The sequence below is a fragment of the Seriola aureovittata genome, chromosome 20 (assembly GCF_021018895.1).
Source record: "Seriola aureovittata isolate HTS-2021-v1 ecotype China chromosome 20, ASM2101889v1, whole genome shotgun sequence".
NCBI lineage: Eukaryota > Metazoa > Chordata > Actinopteri > Carangiformes > Carangidae > Seriola > Seriola aureovittata.
In genome coordinates, this window is record NC_079383.1 from 13041246 (window position 1) to 13057849 (window position 16604).

General features: G+C 43.5%; 1 protein-coding gene across 1 annotated transcript in view; it reads left to right on the plus strand.

Moving 5' to 3' along the window:
- The window catches only part of LOC130160990 (solute carrier organic anion transporter family member 5A1), a 43837-nt gene that overhangs the window by 5432 nt on the left and 21801 nt on the right, over positions 1 to 16604 (plus strand). Inside the window, exons 3-4 of the mRNA XM_056363856.1 lie at positions 14789 to 14921; positions 15017 to 15234. Of these exons, the coding sequence (XP_056219831.1) occupies positions 14789 to 14921; positions 15017 to 15234 (351 nt within the window). The remainder of the gene's footprint in view (positions 1 to 14788; positions 14922 to 15016; positions 15235 to 16604) is intronic.

Genomic DNA, 16604 nt, shown 5'->3' on the forward strand with positions numbered 1-16604 from the left:
CTCACGAATATCTTTAATCTCCAGCAATCTGTCGCAATGTCCATCTGATTTTGGCCACACCGATCTAAATGATCAATAATCTTGATTCTCCTCATTAATTTGATGATACTCTCCAAACTTTTGACAATGACTGTGACCTCCGGTTATGAGGAGGGGGCAGTTGTTTTCTGTTTTTTTTTTTTCCCACCGATCGTCCCTGTGATTTACAAGCTAATGATGCTGAGAAGCTGTTATTGATGTGGAATGAATGGAGCAGTCAGGTCTGATTAGATTGCTGTCTGCGTGTCCACATTACCTTTCAGAGGCGGCGTATAAACGCAGCTCGCACTAAAAATACACCTGAAATTTCCTCTGTTATTATAGCCCTTTGTTTATGCACTGTTGTTCTTTTATAACCTTTTTTTATTGTCTAGACTTTGCAGTCTCTTTGTATGCAAAGATGCTGCCCTCTCTACATGCAGGATAAGGTTAATTAATTCCTCCTGGCCAACACTGTCTCCCTGCCTCTGCATTAACTACTTTCCAAACGCAGATGACAGTGTGTGTTATTGGTGCTTGTGCATTATTAATGTTTTCTTAGATACTCACGAAAACCTGAGGCCTTCTGACGTAGCCCCCCCCCCCCCCCCCCCCCCCCGCGCTCGACACACTGGGACTGTAGAGGACTGTGTATTTACCGAGGAGGAGAAAAAGAGGTGGTGCCCAGTTTAGGAAGAGCAGAGCTTTAACACCCGCAGGGAGACAGTCTGAACACTGGTCTTCTTCTGCGCTCTCTGATACACACGGACACACACTCACATGCTCGCATAAGCACAAGGGGTGTGTTCTCTGCTCTCTCTGACAAATTTAGAAAGAACAGTTGCTCTCAGTCTCTCTCCTGTAGTGTGTTTGTGTGTGCGTGTGTGTGCAATGTGTGGTCCCTCCAGATTAGAGAGAAAAATTAGGGTTGAACAGTTACTTTACAGTCAAACCTCACTGTTTTTAATTTTTTTGTGATTCACATCAGCCAAGGCCCTGGCACCACCCCCTCTGCGCTCACTCAGTCAATTTCATTAAATGGCGTGTCCTGTTTTGCTCAGCAGCAGCCAAAGCAAATGCAGATTGAGCACACACAGGCGCAAACACACAAGTCCCCAGAGAGCCTGCCCCCCCCCCTTCCCTGCTCCTTCTCTGTCTGCCCCCTCCAGGCTGAACGATCGCATTTCAGGGACTGGTTAGGGTACACGTCTGGCCCCGTCAGAGGCTGGCACTCATATAGAAAGAAGGCTGTTCCTGTTTCATCACTTGTCCCCTTGACTTGTGTTCACAGAGGTTTTAAATATCGCTGCCCCCCCCCCCCCCCCCCCCCCCCCCCCCCCCCCCCCCTCCACACGGTCCTGTTGGCCACGCAGGCCCTCAGGGTTACTCAGCAGCAGGCAGCCTTTTTAGCTGCAGACTGCAGGGGCTGCCAGCTCTGACTACTACTACTACGACTCCCCTGTGAAGCGCTCACCCCTCTGTGGTGAAGCCTGTGCCACTGATGACTCTGTCTGTGCTTTTAAAATTTTTCACCGCTCTCGTTCTCTACACCTACAACCTGCATTCCTTACAGATAATCTTCTCTTAAATCTGTCTGCAGGAAGAGTAGGAGAGATGGAATAAGACGGAGAGGTGTGGGAGTTTGTTTCTAGAGGCAGGGGCCTTAGGCGCAGCAGCTATAGTGTAGTCGTTGCTCAACCTCTCCGGCCGATGACAAGTGGCTATTTTTCAGTGTTGTGGCCGGGTTGTTTTGATAGTGTGGGAAGGTTCCTGGGGAAATGCCTCAAGAGCTTTTTTTTTGTGATAGCAGGAACCATGAGAAACCTTTTGTTTTCAGCTATGCGGGGAAATAAATGGACATTTTTTTCTTTGTTCTTGCTGGCTCTTTGGTCCATGTTGTTTCACCAAATCCTCCCTGATCCCTGGCTTTTTAGGGCTCAGGTTGAAATTAAATAATGGCCCAAAAATAGCTTTGAAGTGGTTTAATTGTCACAGCATAGAAACTGCTGCAGAGTGTTGCTATTTCTCATATTTTTTTATCGTGGAAAAAATATGTAATTCACATTTTCGGAGTGATTGATTTTTACTGCAGGCTGGTTTATGTGTTTGACCAGATGTTGTATAGTAACTGCAAAGAGCTCAGACATTTCCCTGCCCCACCTGTAGCCATGAATCCTAGTTATTGAACATCTCAGGATTACATGACCACCTAAACAGCATCTGTCAGTTACAGTGCTTCATTCACAAATGAACCTGATTCACATTTTAACATATCTTAACTTGCATTTAGCATCCTATTTTTTTTTTCTTTCTCTCACTTCATTTTCTGTCTGGATGGATAGCTTTTAATATAGAAAAAAGAAGAGCCCTCTTCACTTTAGTTGTCCTTTACCTTTTTATCTCTGCTGGCTGAAAGCGCTCCAAAACCTGCAGCCTCCCTGTTTTCTTTTCTCTGATTAAGTTAATCGGCACTGTGACAGGAAAAACATCCCCTTCCTTTTGCATGTTGTGTCCAGTCAGGAAATAAGTTGTTCTCGGTAATGACCAGATGTTTATCCGTCGCCAGGGTTGCAGTACGTCCCGTGATGGATATCGGGGCAGAGGGTACTGTTGCTATCGGGCGCTGCATTCCCCAAAAAGAATTAACTGTTGACTGAGATGTTTTGGGCTTCGACATATCGAACCTGCGTCAACTCTCAGTTGATCAAATAGTTGCACATACTGAACAGAGACAGCCTGTACATCTACGTCAAGCTGAATTACATTCCCTTCTCTCCCTCTGGGGCTTTTTATCTCCTTTGCTTAGTCTGCCCACCATGTTGATTCAGCCTTTAGGACTGTTGTTTTGCTTCAAAGATGAAGAAAAAAAAAGAAAAATCCTCCATTCTAGTTTTATGCCTTCAGAGTACTGGACCAGCTATTGTTCTCCTTGACCCCTGTGCTGCAAAGATGGAGACTGAGAGAGACAGGGCTGCTGGAGGGAGAAGTGTTAATGGCATTTACATAAGTGTAAGAACATGTGGAGTATTATAAAAAAAAAAAAAAGCTGTGGTATTGTTCACAAATATGAGGATAATGTTCGCTAATCTCTTCACCTTATGGGCATCCAAACATTTGCTCACAATGGGGAAAAAAAATCAGAGCATTTCTTTTATAATATGTACGTCATTCATTAATGTTTTAATACACTGGATGTCTCTTTTTTCCTTTTATTTTTATTTTTATTTTTTTAATTAGTGTTTGTCCCCTCCTGACCTTCAGCTGTTGCTCTACTGTGCCGGCTGAACATAGCAGACCCATCTGTGTTGAGGCTCCTGGAGGGACAGGAGCTCACTCTGAGGGAGATGGATGGCACTAAACGTTTCCTGACCTCACCCTGTGGGATCGCCGCTGCGCACGCAAACACACATGCACACGCACACACATGCAGACGTGCTAAAAAAAAAAAATGCAGCCTGACAGGCGTACACAGAGCGTGGAGAATTCCACCGTGCACATTCATCTGTCTGTCACAGCGGCTCTGCCAGGCTCTGTTACGCCACTAAATGTAGCGTTAAGCTGGTTTCTGCATTATATAACGCAGGCTAATGGGCTAACATCTAACTGCGATATAGCTCACTGGAGAGACAGTGTTTGGACAAAGAGTCATCCGCAGATGTTAGCGAATGTTAGGAATAGTAGGAAGTTGGGGAGAAAGCGCTGTCTTATAGTTTCTTAAAAAGCACACAGTAGGATTCTTTTAATAGCTGGATACAGGTACTTTTCAAAGCCTCCTAGTCTAATGCTAATTCTTTCAGGCTTTTGTTCCTGTGCATTTTACATTTTGGGCGCCTAGTTGTTGGTGGATGATCTATGGTGTGAATGGGGAAGAGCAGCTGTTGAGTTTGCAGGGTGCTTGCACCAGTGGGGGTGTGTGCATATATGTGTGTGTGTGTGTGTGTGTGTGTGTGTGTGTGTGCACCTTGGGAGTTGGGGGTGGGTGGGTTTAGGGTTTTGGGGGTTGTGAGCGCAAGAGTTTGCAGGAGGTGGAGCTTTGTGTTGCAAAACGGTGCACTTGGTTTTCCTGCAAGCGTGCAGTGGCATTTGAACATCTGTGCTTGTGTGTAGAGAGAAGTCTGACCCATCAACGTGGAGAATGGCTTCATACACTCCTTGTCACAGTGTGTAGGAAGCACCACCGCTGCAGAAGAGTGTGTTGAGTCCTTTTCTTGCCTGTTCTTACCTGCATTAACACCAAGCGGTTTGTAAAACGAAAGCAGGACTGTGCTATTATTGTGTGTTCGGCCACTGTGATCATATTCACATGAACAGGATTCAAAATGTTCCAGATTCATGGTTAAGATCACATAAGATCTGAGGAATATATATTCTTTTAGCCTTTTATCCTTCAAGATACCAGTAAATCCAGTGTTTTCTTATTGTTGCCAAGGAAATGAAACTTACACAGGACAGTAATTTGTAAAATACACATACAGGCATGAAGAACAGAGGTAAATATGATAAAGGATGCCTTGCGGTTATACCCCCACTCCAGATGCCTCATACATGTCCACTAATCAGCTGAAAGATCATCTGCCACCCTCTCAAATGCTGCAACAATATGTATATATATATTTGTCAAGCTCAACAGTGGATTCTCTGTCCCTTGTTGTTGCCTTGCTTGCGTGACATTTTCTGTACATTTCCAAGGTACACACTGACCTGCACTTTAAGCTGTTTTACCTCCAGTGGGGCTTTAGTTGCCAGAAATAGTAAGAAATGGCCCTTTTCAGTCATCCATCACAGGCAGTTAGCTCGGTACGAGATAGAAATGGTGTATTTGTTCAAATTATGTAAAAGGTAATGGGAGTAAAAGTCACAAAGAAAGATGGATTAGGAGGAAAATCCCCAAAAGATGATGGATTAGACAATTCAGTAGAGAGAAAAAAGGATTGACTAAATGCTGCAGTGGGTGAAAGACTTCTGAGAGATATTAGAAAGTGAAGGGATGTAAAAGGGAAGAAGAAGAAAGAGTGAGAGAGGTTTCCAGCTGTCTAATAAATAACGCAAACAATGGCATAGAAGGTGAGAACATGTCTCTCCTCCTCTGTAAAAAAAAAAAAACCAAAACAAAAAAAACAAACAAACTCTAGACTACCATTAAAAATAGGGCTGCTACGTGCAAAGCAGAAATACCTTTAGCGTGACACTGAAATCAAATGAATCATCGCTCACTCACATCAGCAGCCTTCAGTAGTTCATGTTTATTAAATAAAAACAGCTACGTACAGCGCTGTTTGCCGCAGGCTTTATCAGGTGCGCCTCACAATGGACTTTTACTGAGAACAAATAACTAGCCCTGGTTGAGCATCAGTCAGTGACAGATGCATGTAGTCTCTGTTATAGTGGTATCGTAGGGAGGTGGTCAGAAAAAACTGCAACTTTTATTCCAATGGCGATCTCAACAGCATCGACATCATAAAAGTCGGAAGACAAAACAATAAAATACTAGACTTGCAAGTAAGTATAACCGGGCCCATGCATTCTGAAGCAATAAAATAAAATTGAATACAAATATGTACAAAAAAAAGTCACCAACAAAAAAAAACCAAAACAGTTTCACTCAACGTAAATCACAATGGTTTTCGGGATTTAATAGATTTTGCCTTTCAGATTTCTTCGTGCAGCCGTACTCTTCCCCGGCCTTCATTCCCCTCGAGTGGATTCTGGTAGACGTCAGCAGCAGCAGATTAGCGGCTCCCCTACTGTCGGTGCAGGCCCAGATGCCTTAGGCCAGCAACGGAATCAGCAGAAAACGGTCATTTGTTGTCAGAGTTAGGACCCGTGACCCCGTCTGACGCGCAGGAAAAGCCTCGCAAGCTAGAAACTGGAAGCTGATGGGAAGTTCTCATAGGTCTCTGGTTGAGCTATGTCTGCTTAGAACAGTTAATAATATCCTTCATGCATATCTTTACGCAGTGTTGCTTTAGTTATGCCTTATGTCAAATGGCTGATGGAAGAGGTTCCTCACTGGCTGGCTGACTACTGTACCACCCCCCCCCCCCCACCCCCCTCCTGCAGCGTGGGAGCAACTAAAAATAGAGAAAAACCCCTCCATTGTCTTTCCTCTCATTTTCTAAATATTTGATTTAGCAAAGTGAGCTTGGGGAACCCCTGCATGGAGAGCCTGGCAGCTTGCATGCAAAATTGATCACAGTGTGCTGTTCGGGTGACAAATATCTGGGCTTGTCTGTCCTGCAGTGAGGAGTTTAGGTGTTTTTAGTACTAAATATGACGGAGAGCACAGTTTGTGTAAGTTAGTTTTTCCTTCAAAAAGAGTGACGGGATTCCTATCACTCCACTGGAGCATGTGCAATAGATTTATGATCTGCATCTTCACCTGCTGTTGTTGTGTCTCTCACCACATTAATCACACTCCACATCACCACCTGCATCTGGATGGGACAAAGGGTGTCTGGGTCAGAGTTTACTGCACAGAAGAGGAACATAAGGGGGGGGGGGGCATACCGATCAACTCCTTTTATGCCCCTTGTGACTAGTCATGTCTTTTTCTTAAGGGGCTTAGATCAGTAACGCCTGGAGGGAAAGTCTTGTAAAAGCCTGATGGGTGGCCTGAATGTTGATTTCTGAATCTGAAAGGCTTTTAGGTTCTTAGGAGTCAACTGCGCTTGATTAAACTCTAGACTATTGGCTGTACCAGTCTGTACTAAACTACACAAATGGATCAACGTTCTTTGCTGTACTTAATCCATTAAAATATTCACCACATCCTGCATTTTTACTGTACTTGAAGTTCATACTTAGCTTTGTACCACCCACTCTTCTTCTTGTGGGATGCCAGCACTGTGTACAACGTTCAAGACTGATACTTCTATTAAATGTTACATGAATATGAAAACGTACTATATATTGATAGATTAGATTCTCATCTTTTCGGCCAATGTGCTCATTTGAAGAAATAATGACCTGTCGTTAAAATAATCCATAATATGCCCCTACTTTTTAGAGCAGTCTGCTCTTCCAGCAGTGAAATAAATGCCCTCAGGATTTTATGTCCAAGCCCTCACAAAGCTTTAGTGATCAAATATAATCAATTTTTATGTCCGGCCGCCACGGTATGCAGGACATTATGCTGAACTCAGTGACTCTGTGACTCTGTAGACATATTCTTGAACACAATGAGAATGATACATAGTAGAAACTTCATATTTACACCACAGGCAGCCCATAGGGAGTGGATCATCTGATTAGATTTACGCCTTGCTGCATACATTTGCATGTTAATTAGACAAAATCGATTATAATTATTTATTTTTTTAAAACTTCTGTTAGCTGAGATGGTGGAACATAAAGCTGTCCAAGTGCCTCTTGTTTTAGTGAACCACCCCTAAAACTACTATTACTTAAGTATAGGGTTGGTTCTAAAATGGGATTAAAGTGATCGTTTGTAACATTTTAATGAGGAACTTGCACATTCAACCCTTTTTCAAATAAAAAGTTGAATTTATATGCAATAAAAGGCACCACTGCTCAGTTCAGTACAGTCAGAGTCTTTACTGCTGTAGCTGTTCTCGGTCCTGTATAGCCAGTAGCTAGTTTTGGGTTGATATTGTGGTTCACCGGCTTCAGCATAAACCCACAATTGTTACTTCTGATTAAATGGTCTTGCTGTAAAGCATTGCAGTAATTCAGAAAGTTAAAAATGAATTATTTAAACAGAATAGTCCACATCTTATTCAAGAGTTGATGCTCTCATTTTGTTCCAGTTTTAAGCTTTGCAGTTTAAGGAAAACATATTTTCCAGAATAGGAAAGAAAAGGATTTCTTTGTAGTGAATTAAGTTAACATGATTTGCAAGTGTACAGTTTTTTTTGTTTGTTTTTTGACTTAGTCACTCCACAAAGTCATGGAAAGTAACTGAAACTACAAAACAAGTTTTAAATCACATTACTGATGCTTCAGAATGAATTATTTCAAAATATATCACAGATACACACCGATCAGTCTCCGATCGGTGTGTGCACATACACGCAGTGGCCATGTTTCCAGACCTGCTGAGGCTGTGCTCTGTTTGGGTGCCTGAACAGAATGTAAGCACCCAACTGACTAGTGTAACGCTAGAAAACCTCTATCTCTATATTATCACACAAGCAATGTCTGCTGTCTTAATACATGGCAGAACACATCTTTATGATCTGTTTCTAGCGCAGTGGAGCTGTGTGACTGTGTCTGGCTTCCAACAGTGCGTGTGTTCGTACAGTATGTGCTGGTGTGGCTGTTCAAATGTACTTTCATGTGATTTAATGTGCCAGTGGCTGGTCAAAGGGATCTGGATTATAATTCTACATCAGTTCCCCTAATCTAATCACCCCCCAAAACAGGCCTCTGTACTGTGTGTATGTGTGTGTCTCCATCTATGTGCAACTATCTGACCGAATTACTTTCAGTGAGTTAAGTGGTTTATGTCTTTTACTTAATGGAAACTGCAGCAGCTTTTTTTTCCATCACACTTCATTCTCTTTCATTTCCTACCACCTACCTCTACTCACTCTTGATTTCCATCTCATTTCCTCCCTGACCGTTCTTATTCTGTTGGAAGAACTTTTACAAGTACCCATACAGACCTTTTTATGCATTCTTCACCTGATGCTGAATGCAGGGACATGCACAATCCTGCAAAGATGAGCTCTGTCCTAAGGCTTTGAATGAGAATTTGCACTTGGAATTACGCTTTAGGAAGTAGTTGCTGTAACATTATATTAGTTTTGGGACTCAAAACATGATGCATGACGAAAGAGATCGTCAACGCACAGCGAATGGATTTCCAGGAAACAAGCCTTTTGACGGGCAATGTTGCATTCTTGTTTTTGTGTATGCATGCGTGTTGATGCAGTTTGTCTCACTGCCCTTACTCTGTGTGTGTGTGTGCGCGTCTGTGTATGTGTGTGTGTTTGAGGCCATAGTCTCTGTGCATGCCCTCTGGGTAAAACTGTAAGGTTAGGACTTGTAAGAAGACACTGCTTTGTCAGCAAGTTGCTATGACAATGCCGTCGCTCCCCTATTTCATTGTCTTTTTCCTCCTCTTGTCTCTCGGAGTGAGGGGTGTCACATGACTGAATTGATCCCAATAACAGTGGAATACATGGAGCGGTGTCCCTCTCTGTTGTCCTCTGTCTAACGGCAGCAGCCGCATATATCATCTGTCATACAGCTGTCACCTGCAGCTACACTTCCCAAATAGCTTCAGGCGTTGGGCTGGACTGTACAGCGCAGCAAATCAGAACTCTGAAGTGTGTGCTGATATATCATATAAAGTGGATGTTATTAAATAAAGCAGGATTATAGCTCATTTAGATTTTCTCTGTCATACCGCCGGTGTGGAAATCGATTATTATCCCGGGTCAGAGTGAATAGGTAATGTGTGGTGCACAATGCTACATAAATCAACATGACACGGCTCTTGAGTAATGCTGAGAAGACAATGTGATGGCATCTTTTCGAGATTAGACGGCTCCAGCGTAATGCAGTGAATACAAATCCAAGGTCGTCGTGTTGCTGCCTGCCATCCATTCCCAGACTTGTTTGGAGGCTGACTGAGCTTTGTGGGCTAATGGCCAGGAAGAGGGCTACATAATTCATTGAAACTAAGTTTTCAGCCACAGAGCGGAGAAGGATTACAGAGCCAGGCTCATACCTCTGCAGAGTTTTATGGGAGGTTAGTGACAAGAGGGAAACAGATTCCATAACAAGTGAGATTTACTGCACATAAACTTAAACACACTATGTACGTCACGCGTGCAATCAGATTGTGTGGAGTTGCAGATATGATCAAAGGGCAGACTGACACTGATGATTCCTCTGTCGCGTGAATTGTAGCTTCGACCTCTTAACCCCGCTGTTTTCTGACAAGCCAGCGAAAATCCTGTCCTTTTATTTTGTCAACGTAATTAAATCAAATCATTAATCTGTGGTAATTAGTTTGGCCACCGGAGAGCTGCTTCATTAGGTGCAATGTGCTTTCTCATCAGGTCCGGTTGCTCGGCGCTCTCCTCCTTCATTTTCTGCTGCTCGCAGGGGGGGGGGGGGGTGAGGAGAACGGAAGGTCAGGAGAGGTTGGGGGGGATGGTGGTGATGGCGGTGGCGGCACAGCAGACGCCATTTTATTGTTATGCCTGAAATTCCATTCACAGCCAAGGCGACTTTGGGAACAGCTGGGTGCCATGTATTCAAAGAATTCCTTGCTTTCATTGAGGATTAAAAAACTTAGTGTGAAGGTGTAAAATATCATCATCTGTAATGAATACTTATCAACTATAAAGCTGAAATGAATAGTCAATTAAACAGTAACTCGACCAGAAAGTGTTGATAAATTTTCTAAGTAATTTATTGAGCAAAATTGCTTTTAAATAGCAGCTTTTCTCTGGTTTATATTTCATATAAACACATTTACATAAATACATTTCATTATGTACTACATCATTCAATCAAAAAAAAAGTAATAAAATTAATCACAAATAAAAAGTAATTAATTACAGCCCTACAAAAGATGGGCAAAGTTACAGAATATGCCATTAACAATACAATATCTCTTCTTTGTAGATAATTTCATCAATTCAAAAGCATCAGCAGCCACCTGGGCATTTACCTTCTTGTAATCATACATCTAATTCACACCTCTCGTGCTTTTTACTGCCATTCTTCTCTTTCTGTCTCTTCTTTCTGTTTCACCCTCATTCATTCTGGCGATCTCTGAATGAGTCAGTGCAGCTCATGAATACAGAGAGTCAGGAGGAGCAGAGCTCTCGCAGAGTGTGGAGGAGGCAGAGTGGAGACAACAGAGCAGCGCCGGTCCCTGAAGGTTAGATATGAGAGGGATGTTGCTGAGCAAGCTTTATCACTCGGTTACACAGCAGGATCAGTCGCCACAGACTGCAGCCCGACTCCTCTCCCTCTGTTTCTTTATGTTCCATCACTCCTCACCCTCGCGTCCCCTCTCAGATGTTATTCAGTTTCTCCCCTACCCCATCTGTTTTTTCTTTGTCTCCTGTCTCTCTCTCTCACACTCTCACTCTCTCTCTTTCTCTCTCTCTCTCTCTCTCTCTCTCTCTCTCTCTCTCTCTCTCTCTGCCGCCACTTTCCTCTCAGTTTATCAGTTTTTATTTCTTTCTGTATCCCGCTTTTATTGCCTTTTCTCTTTCTGGATTATTGTCGAGTAAATCTCTCCTTCTGCTGCCTGACACCGCCTCGTCCATTCATCACCAACACTGGAGCTTGAACATTAAATTGGGGTCAATGATACGCTGCAAAACTTCCTAACCTTATCCCTCCTTCACTCATACCCTTGATGCCCTTGCATCTTCTCCTCCTTGTTTCCAATGTGCATGCACGTACCAGTTCATGTGTGTACTTTAAATGCAGAGAGGGGCTGACCTGGGTTCATGTTGAAGTCACTGAGTTGTAATTGACGCGTTGATGAGTTCTTTTCAATTCTCTTGCGATAAACATTTTTCTCAAACCTCATCAGTATCTTTCTGCTGATATTGGATTCTGTTTGTGACATGTTAACTTGCGCGCTTTGTGACTTCATCCTCAATTTGTATCTATTCATGCATAATAATGTGCGCTCCAATGTATAGAACAAAGTCAGCACAAAATCACCACAACATATTGAAAGTCAGGCTGAGTGACCACGTAGATAGTTTAGCTGCTGACTTAACATAGAACAGAACGGTGAAAAGCCAATAACTGCTATGGAGAGCTCCTCATCCATTACCTCCACACGTGTAGAAAGCCATGAAGACAATAATGTACCGTCCTTCACGTGCTGCTGGTGAAGGTCTATTTCGTAATTGAGTAAAGTGAGCCTGTGGCGCGCCATGCGTTCCTCATTGGCATGCACCCCCCCACCCCCACCCCCACCCCCCCAATGCTCCACTGACGTCTGCCACCGCAGCATGTGTGTTTGTGTGTGATGGAGCGCCGCTGCTGTGCCAGCATATTCCTCAATCCGATGGCTCTGCCCTGGCCGCCCTTCAGCCCGGCCGCGGCCCTCCAATCCCTTCATCTCACCCTACTGATCCTAAACTATCCCGGCTCGGTGCCAAGCGGGCAGGGTAGGGCAACGAGTCAGGTACAGTTTATGACCCCCCACGTCCTCCAGTTGGGCAGAACACTGTTAATGTGATGGATGGAGTGGCAAGACAGATGCTTACACAATCACCCAAGGGGGATAAAATATGGCCGTCCCTGCCTGGGTGCCTGACAAAGGGGGAGGATGGAGGGCAACCAAAGGACCATACTTGGTGTTCAACCTCTGCCTAACAAAATGAATGGCTGGGTGCACCTGCTGTAGCTGGCTCAAGCCACAGAGTGTTTAAATGACAATGTGTTATATTTGAGGCACAGGAAGGGTCAGCGGTCTGCGGGGTGAGATGATGACACTGATTCATTGATAGGCTTTTTCTTTATGTGGCCCTCCACTGCAAGAATGCCCATTTTTAAATGGTTGTTTACTTCAATTCTGGCGTATAATCCTATTCACACTCTATGGTCAAGTCTATCCAGATTTCCTTTATTAACCAGCTCAAAACTATAGAATCATATTTAGATTTGTCCAGATTTACATTTGCAACAGAATTCTGAAGCTCAATCAGGAGGCAGGAGATTGAGACTCATCGTAAAAACTCAGTCGTCACGGTCTAGTCGGCATCATAGCCATCCTTTATATTGCAGAACATGTTCTGTGCTATATAGATGGAAATTATTTTGCCGTGTAGGACAAAAGTGTGATTCGTTAGCTTCAGTTATATGAGACGTTTTTAATTTCAAGATGGAGATAATAAGATAGGACCTCTTGCCGTCCTTGCCAAGTATAATTAATTGTTTATTGTCTCTCGGTGGTAATATCCTGCTACACTGTGTAACGGTTTGACTGCTGCAGTGAATTGACTCTCCAACGAGCAGGATATGAGAAAATATCAGAGTGAAAGGAGTTAAAAAAGATGAAATATGATACGGGGAGAGGAAGTGAAAGAGTGACAGACCTCTGATTATCTTAGTGATTCATTTAGGTTTGTAGGAATGAAACTGCTATAGGCCCTCAGGTGCACACGCAACGCACACACATACACACACACACACACACACACACACACACACACACACACACATTGATCCATGTTTTATATATGTTTTCAAATGTATACGCCGCGCACGTGCACATACTGTGTGTGTGTGTGTAAAAAAAAAAAAAAAAAACTCAGAAGACTGATCACCAGTATTTGGAGTCCAGGGAATTGACCATTGCATTTTTGTGTTCATGTGTGTAGGTTTGTGTGAGTGTGTGTGTGTCTGCATTAGGCTGATAAGAGGATTTGCTGAAGGGCCTTTTGTTCTTAAAGCAATATTTTCCTCTCTCTCTCTTTTTCCCCAATAGTTCCATTCAAGAAAGCCATGATTTAATTAAGTCTAGATAAGTATATGGGCTCTAGGATATTGTTGGAATCTCACTATAGGTGTGAACATGTGTATTTGTGCTCCGCGTTGGATGTTGGGATGAAAATGAGGGTGGTAAAAGATGGGAGCCACTTGGGATGTAAGAATGTTATATGCAAATGTTGGCGTGGCAGCTGCAACATTTGGTGAAACAGACTGAGATGAAATGGCTTTTGAGCTCCCATTCTGAGAAAAACAAACTTTGTTGATAGAGGAGAAGTGTGTGTGTCTATGTGTGTGTCTATGTGTGTGTGTGTGTGTGTGTGTGTGTGTGTGCGCATTTATTATGTAATCTGCCAGGAGGGAGGTGTTCCTCTGGTCTCAGGGGAGAGATTAGACATTGTGAGTGTTGGTCTGGACACACAGCACACCTGCTACCTTGCCTGCTGAACACAGACTCTCCCACAAACACCAGCACAAACACAATGTGCATATGTGTGCACACACTGCTGATGGAGTGCAGTGCCAGCAATCCAAGAAAGTAACAATTGAGAGACATAAATGGAAGAACAGGAGCTACTTTGCCACTGAAATGAAAATATAACAAAGTCTACTTGTGGATGAGAATTTTGTCATTCATAGAAACATTTTATTGCTTATGCACACGCACACACACACTCACACACACTCATCCCATCATAAAGAGCCAGTCCCTTCCGTCTGTCACACACATTCATGCATGCACACACACCCTCACAGCTAGCGGCAATGTTCCAGGTGTAATTATAGAAAGTTTGCCCCCTGATTACGGCTGGTAAATGGCTTTGACTCACGTCTCTGCTGGATGTCCGCAGGAGATTTTTCCACTTGTCCAACCCAAAGGTTATCTAACTTTAATGAGTTTTTTTTTTTTTTCCCTTCCTGTGGCAAAGTGACAGAGTATGATTGGCTCACCTCAGTGACGGTTTGAGAACCACCCCCCCACCCCCTGTGGGTTAATGTTTCGCCCCCGCTCGCTCTAAGGTTTGCTGGTGTGGGAGCGCTGCAGGCGCGCCCTCAGGTCAATGAGAGACCTCTGGAGCTTTCAGGTCGGTTATTACAGACTCTTGAAAAGATGTGAGAAATGACCTCAGGGCTGCTGGTGAGTTCCCACTGATCTGAGTGCAGGGGGCTCTGAATTGGTGGACAATACCATCAGGGGTTATGTACAGCTCCCACAGGTCTAATTTAAACAGTCACAGGTAACAGCAGGTCATCACGAGCATTAATGAGGAAAGTGGAAAAACATGCAGGTTTTTGATTGAAGTTTCTGACTGATTTTGTTTTTGTTTTTTAGCCATCATGTATGTGATGGGAGCCCTGGGACCTGCAGCTGGCTACCTGCTGGGTGGCGTCCTCATCGGTTTCTACGTCGACCCCAAAACTGTAGTGAACATAGACCAGAGTGACCCTCGCTTTGTTGGCAACTGGTAAATATGCGTCCGCGTGCATCCGTATGACTGCCTGTTCACATATGTCTCTATGTACCTTTCCTTAAAACCCATCTGTTCTTTCTTCCCTTCAGGTGGAGTGGCTTTCTCTTGTGTGCCATAGCCATGCTGCTGGTCATCTTTCCCATGTTTGCCTTCCCCAAAAAGCTGCCTCCCCGCCACAAAAAGAGGAAGAAGAAAAAGATCAGCTCGCCAGGTGACGTGTCCAGTGATGATGATGTGATGAAGGAAAAGTCCAGTAGCAAAGGCCAGAACGTCTCCTCCTCCATGGGCTTTGGGAAGGACATCAAAGGTGAGGAAGAGATGATATCGGTCTTCCTTTCCACCTCTGACCTCTTAGGTGTTACACATACCCATACCTTACACAAAGGAACTAGGAACATGAAGAGCTATTGATGTACAAATTGCCCACAATCCAATCAATGGCTGGGATTAGTCATTTTATCTAACAGTGGAAGCTCCATTGAGATCTCCTTTAAAGATGTTATTGATTGATGATGGATGAGGTTGTCCACACAGTTGCCTAATGAAGTAAGTAATTCACTGTAAACATGGGCAGTTTCACCGCACAGTGGGTTCTGTTTGCTTGAGTAAATGAATAGTAAACACGGCTAAAGATCACACATGATTGCTGTCAGTTGAAGACTTTGTGTTTAGATTTACAAACCTTGATTTTAAAGGATTGAAGGACAGTATGCCTTTACATTTGAACCCATTCCCAGCTCTAAACTTAACTATCGCCTAAAAGTAAGGAGTCATGAAAATAGGAGGTGGTCTTTATTATAGGTTTTTAGTTAAACCGTTACTTCTGCACCCCTGTGCATCAATAAAATGTTTTTAATGAGCCAGATTTACAAGGAATCTCCTACTTTTCTGCGGGAAAGCCCCCTGGATAAGCTGAACCCTGCTCCAGTGTTTCCCAGCTTCCTCTTGTCTAATTTTTTCTCTCAGTCAGACAGTTATCTCTCTCTAACTCTCTCCCTCTCTCCCTCTCTCCCTCTCTCTCTCTTAAATGAGCTCTCAGGGGAACTCAGTCACGTTTCCACACACAGGAGTAGACAGATTGAGCAGCAGAGCAAAATAGTAGCATACATGAAGACTGCTCTCACAGTCTTCATCACAGGCGAAATAACTATCATGAATTACAACGTGTATTTAAATGGATGCATAATCGTAAACTCCTGCTTATGTGCATAGCTCACGGGCAGTCCGGACAGGATTTCATCTCGCTAACAGATAATATAACCGTGACTGCATTATAGCTTCTTCAGACCACTGCTATCTCTCCTGCTGTTTGAATTGTCCCAGCAGGACATTTTTGGCTGTTGTGCAAACCGTGGCCAATTTTGCAGACTCGGCCTCCTCAGTGTTTGGATCTGTAATGTATTTTAGTGCTGTGCGTGTCCTTCTATTGAGGTGTGTGTGTGTGTGTTTATAGCACAAATTCAGCACTTTCTATGAAAGATATGCTCCATTGAAAGTTTTCACCATGTTTTTTTTTAAGTTTTTTTTTAATTTTTTTTTATTATTGTCCTTCAGATCGCAAGCAAACACTGGAAAAATGCCAACCCTGAATATTTTTTCAGTAACACACGTCAGGCAGGTGCACTTCTGATTATTGAATGTTCCAGACCTTGGTCAACTGCTGTGTGAAGGCATTTA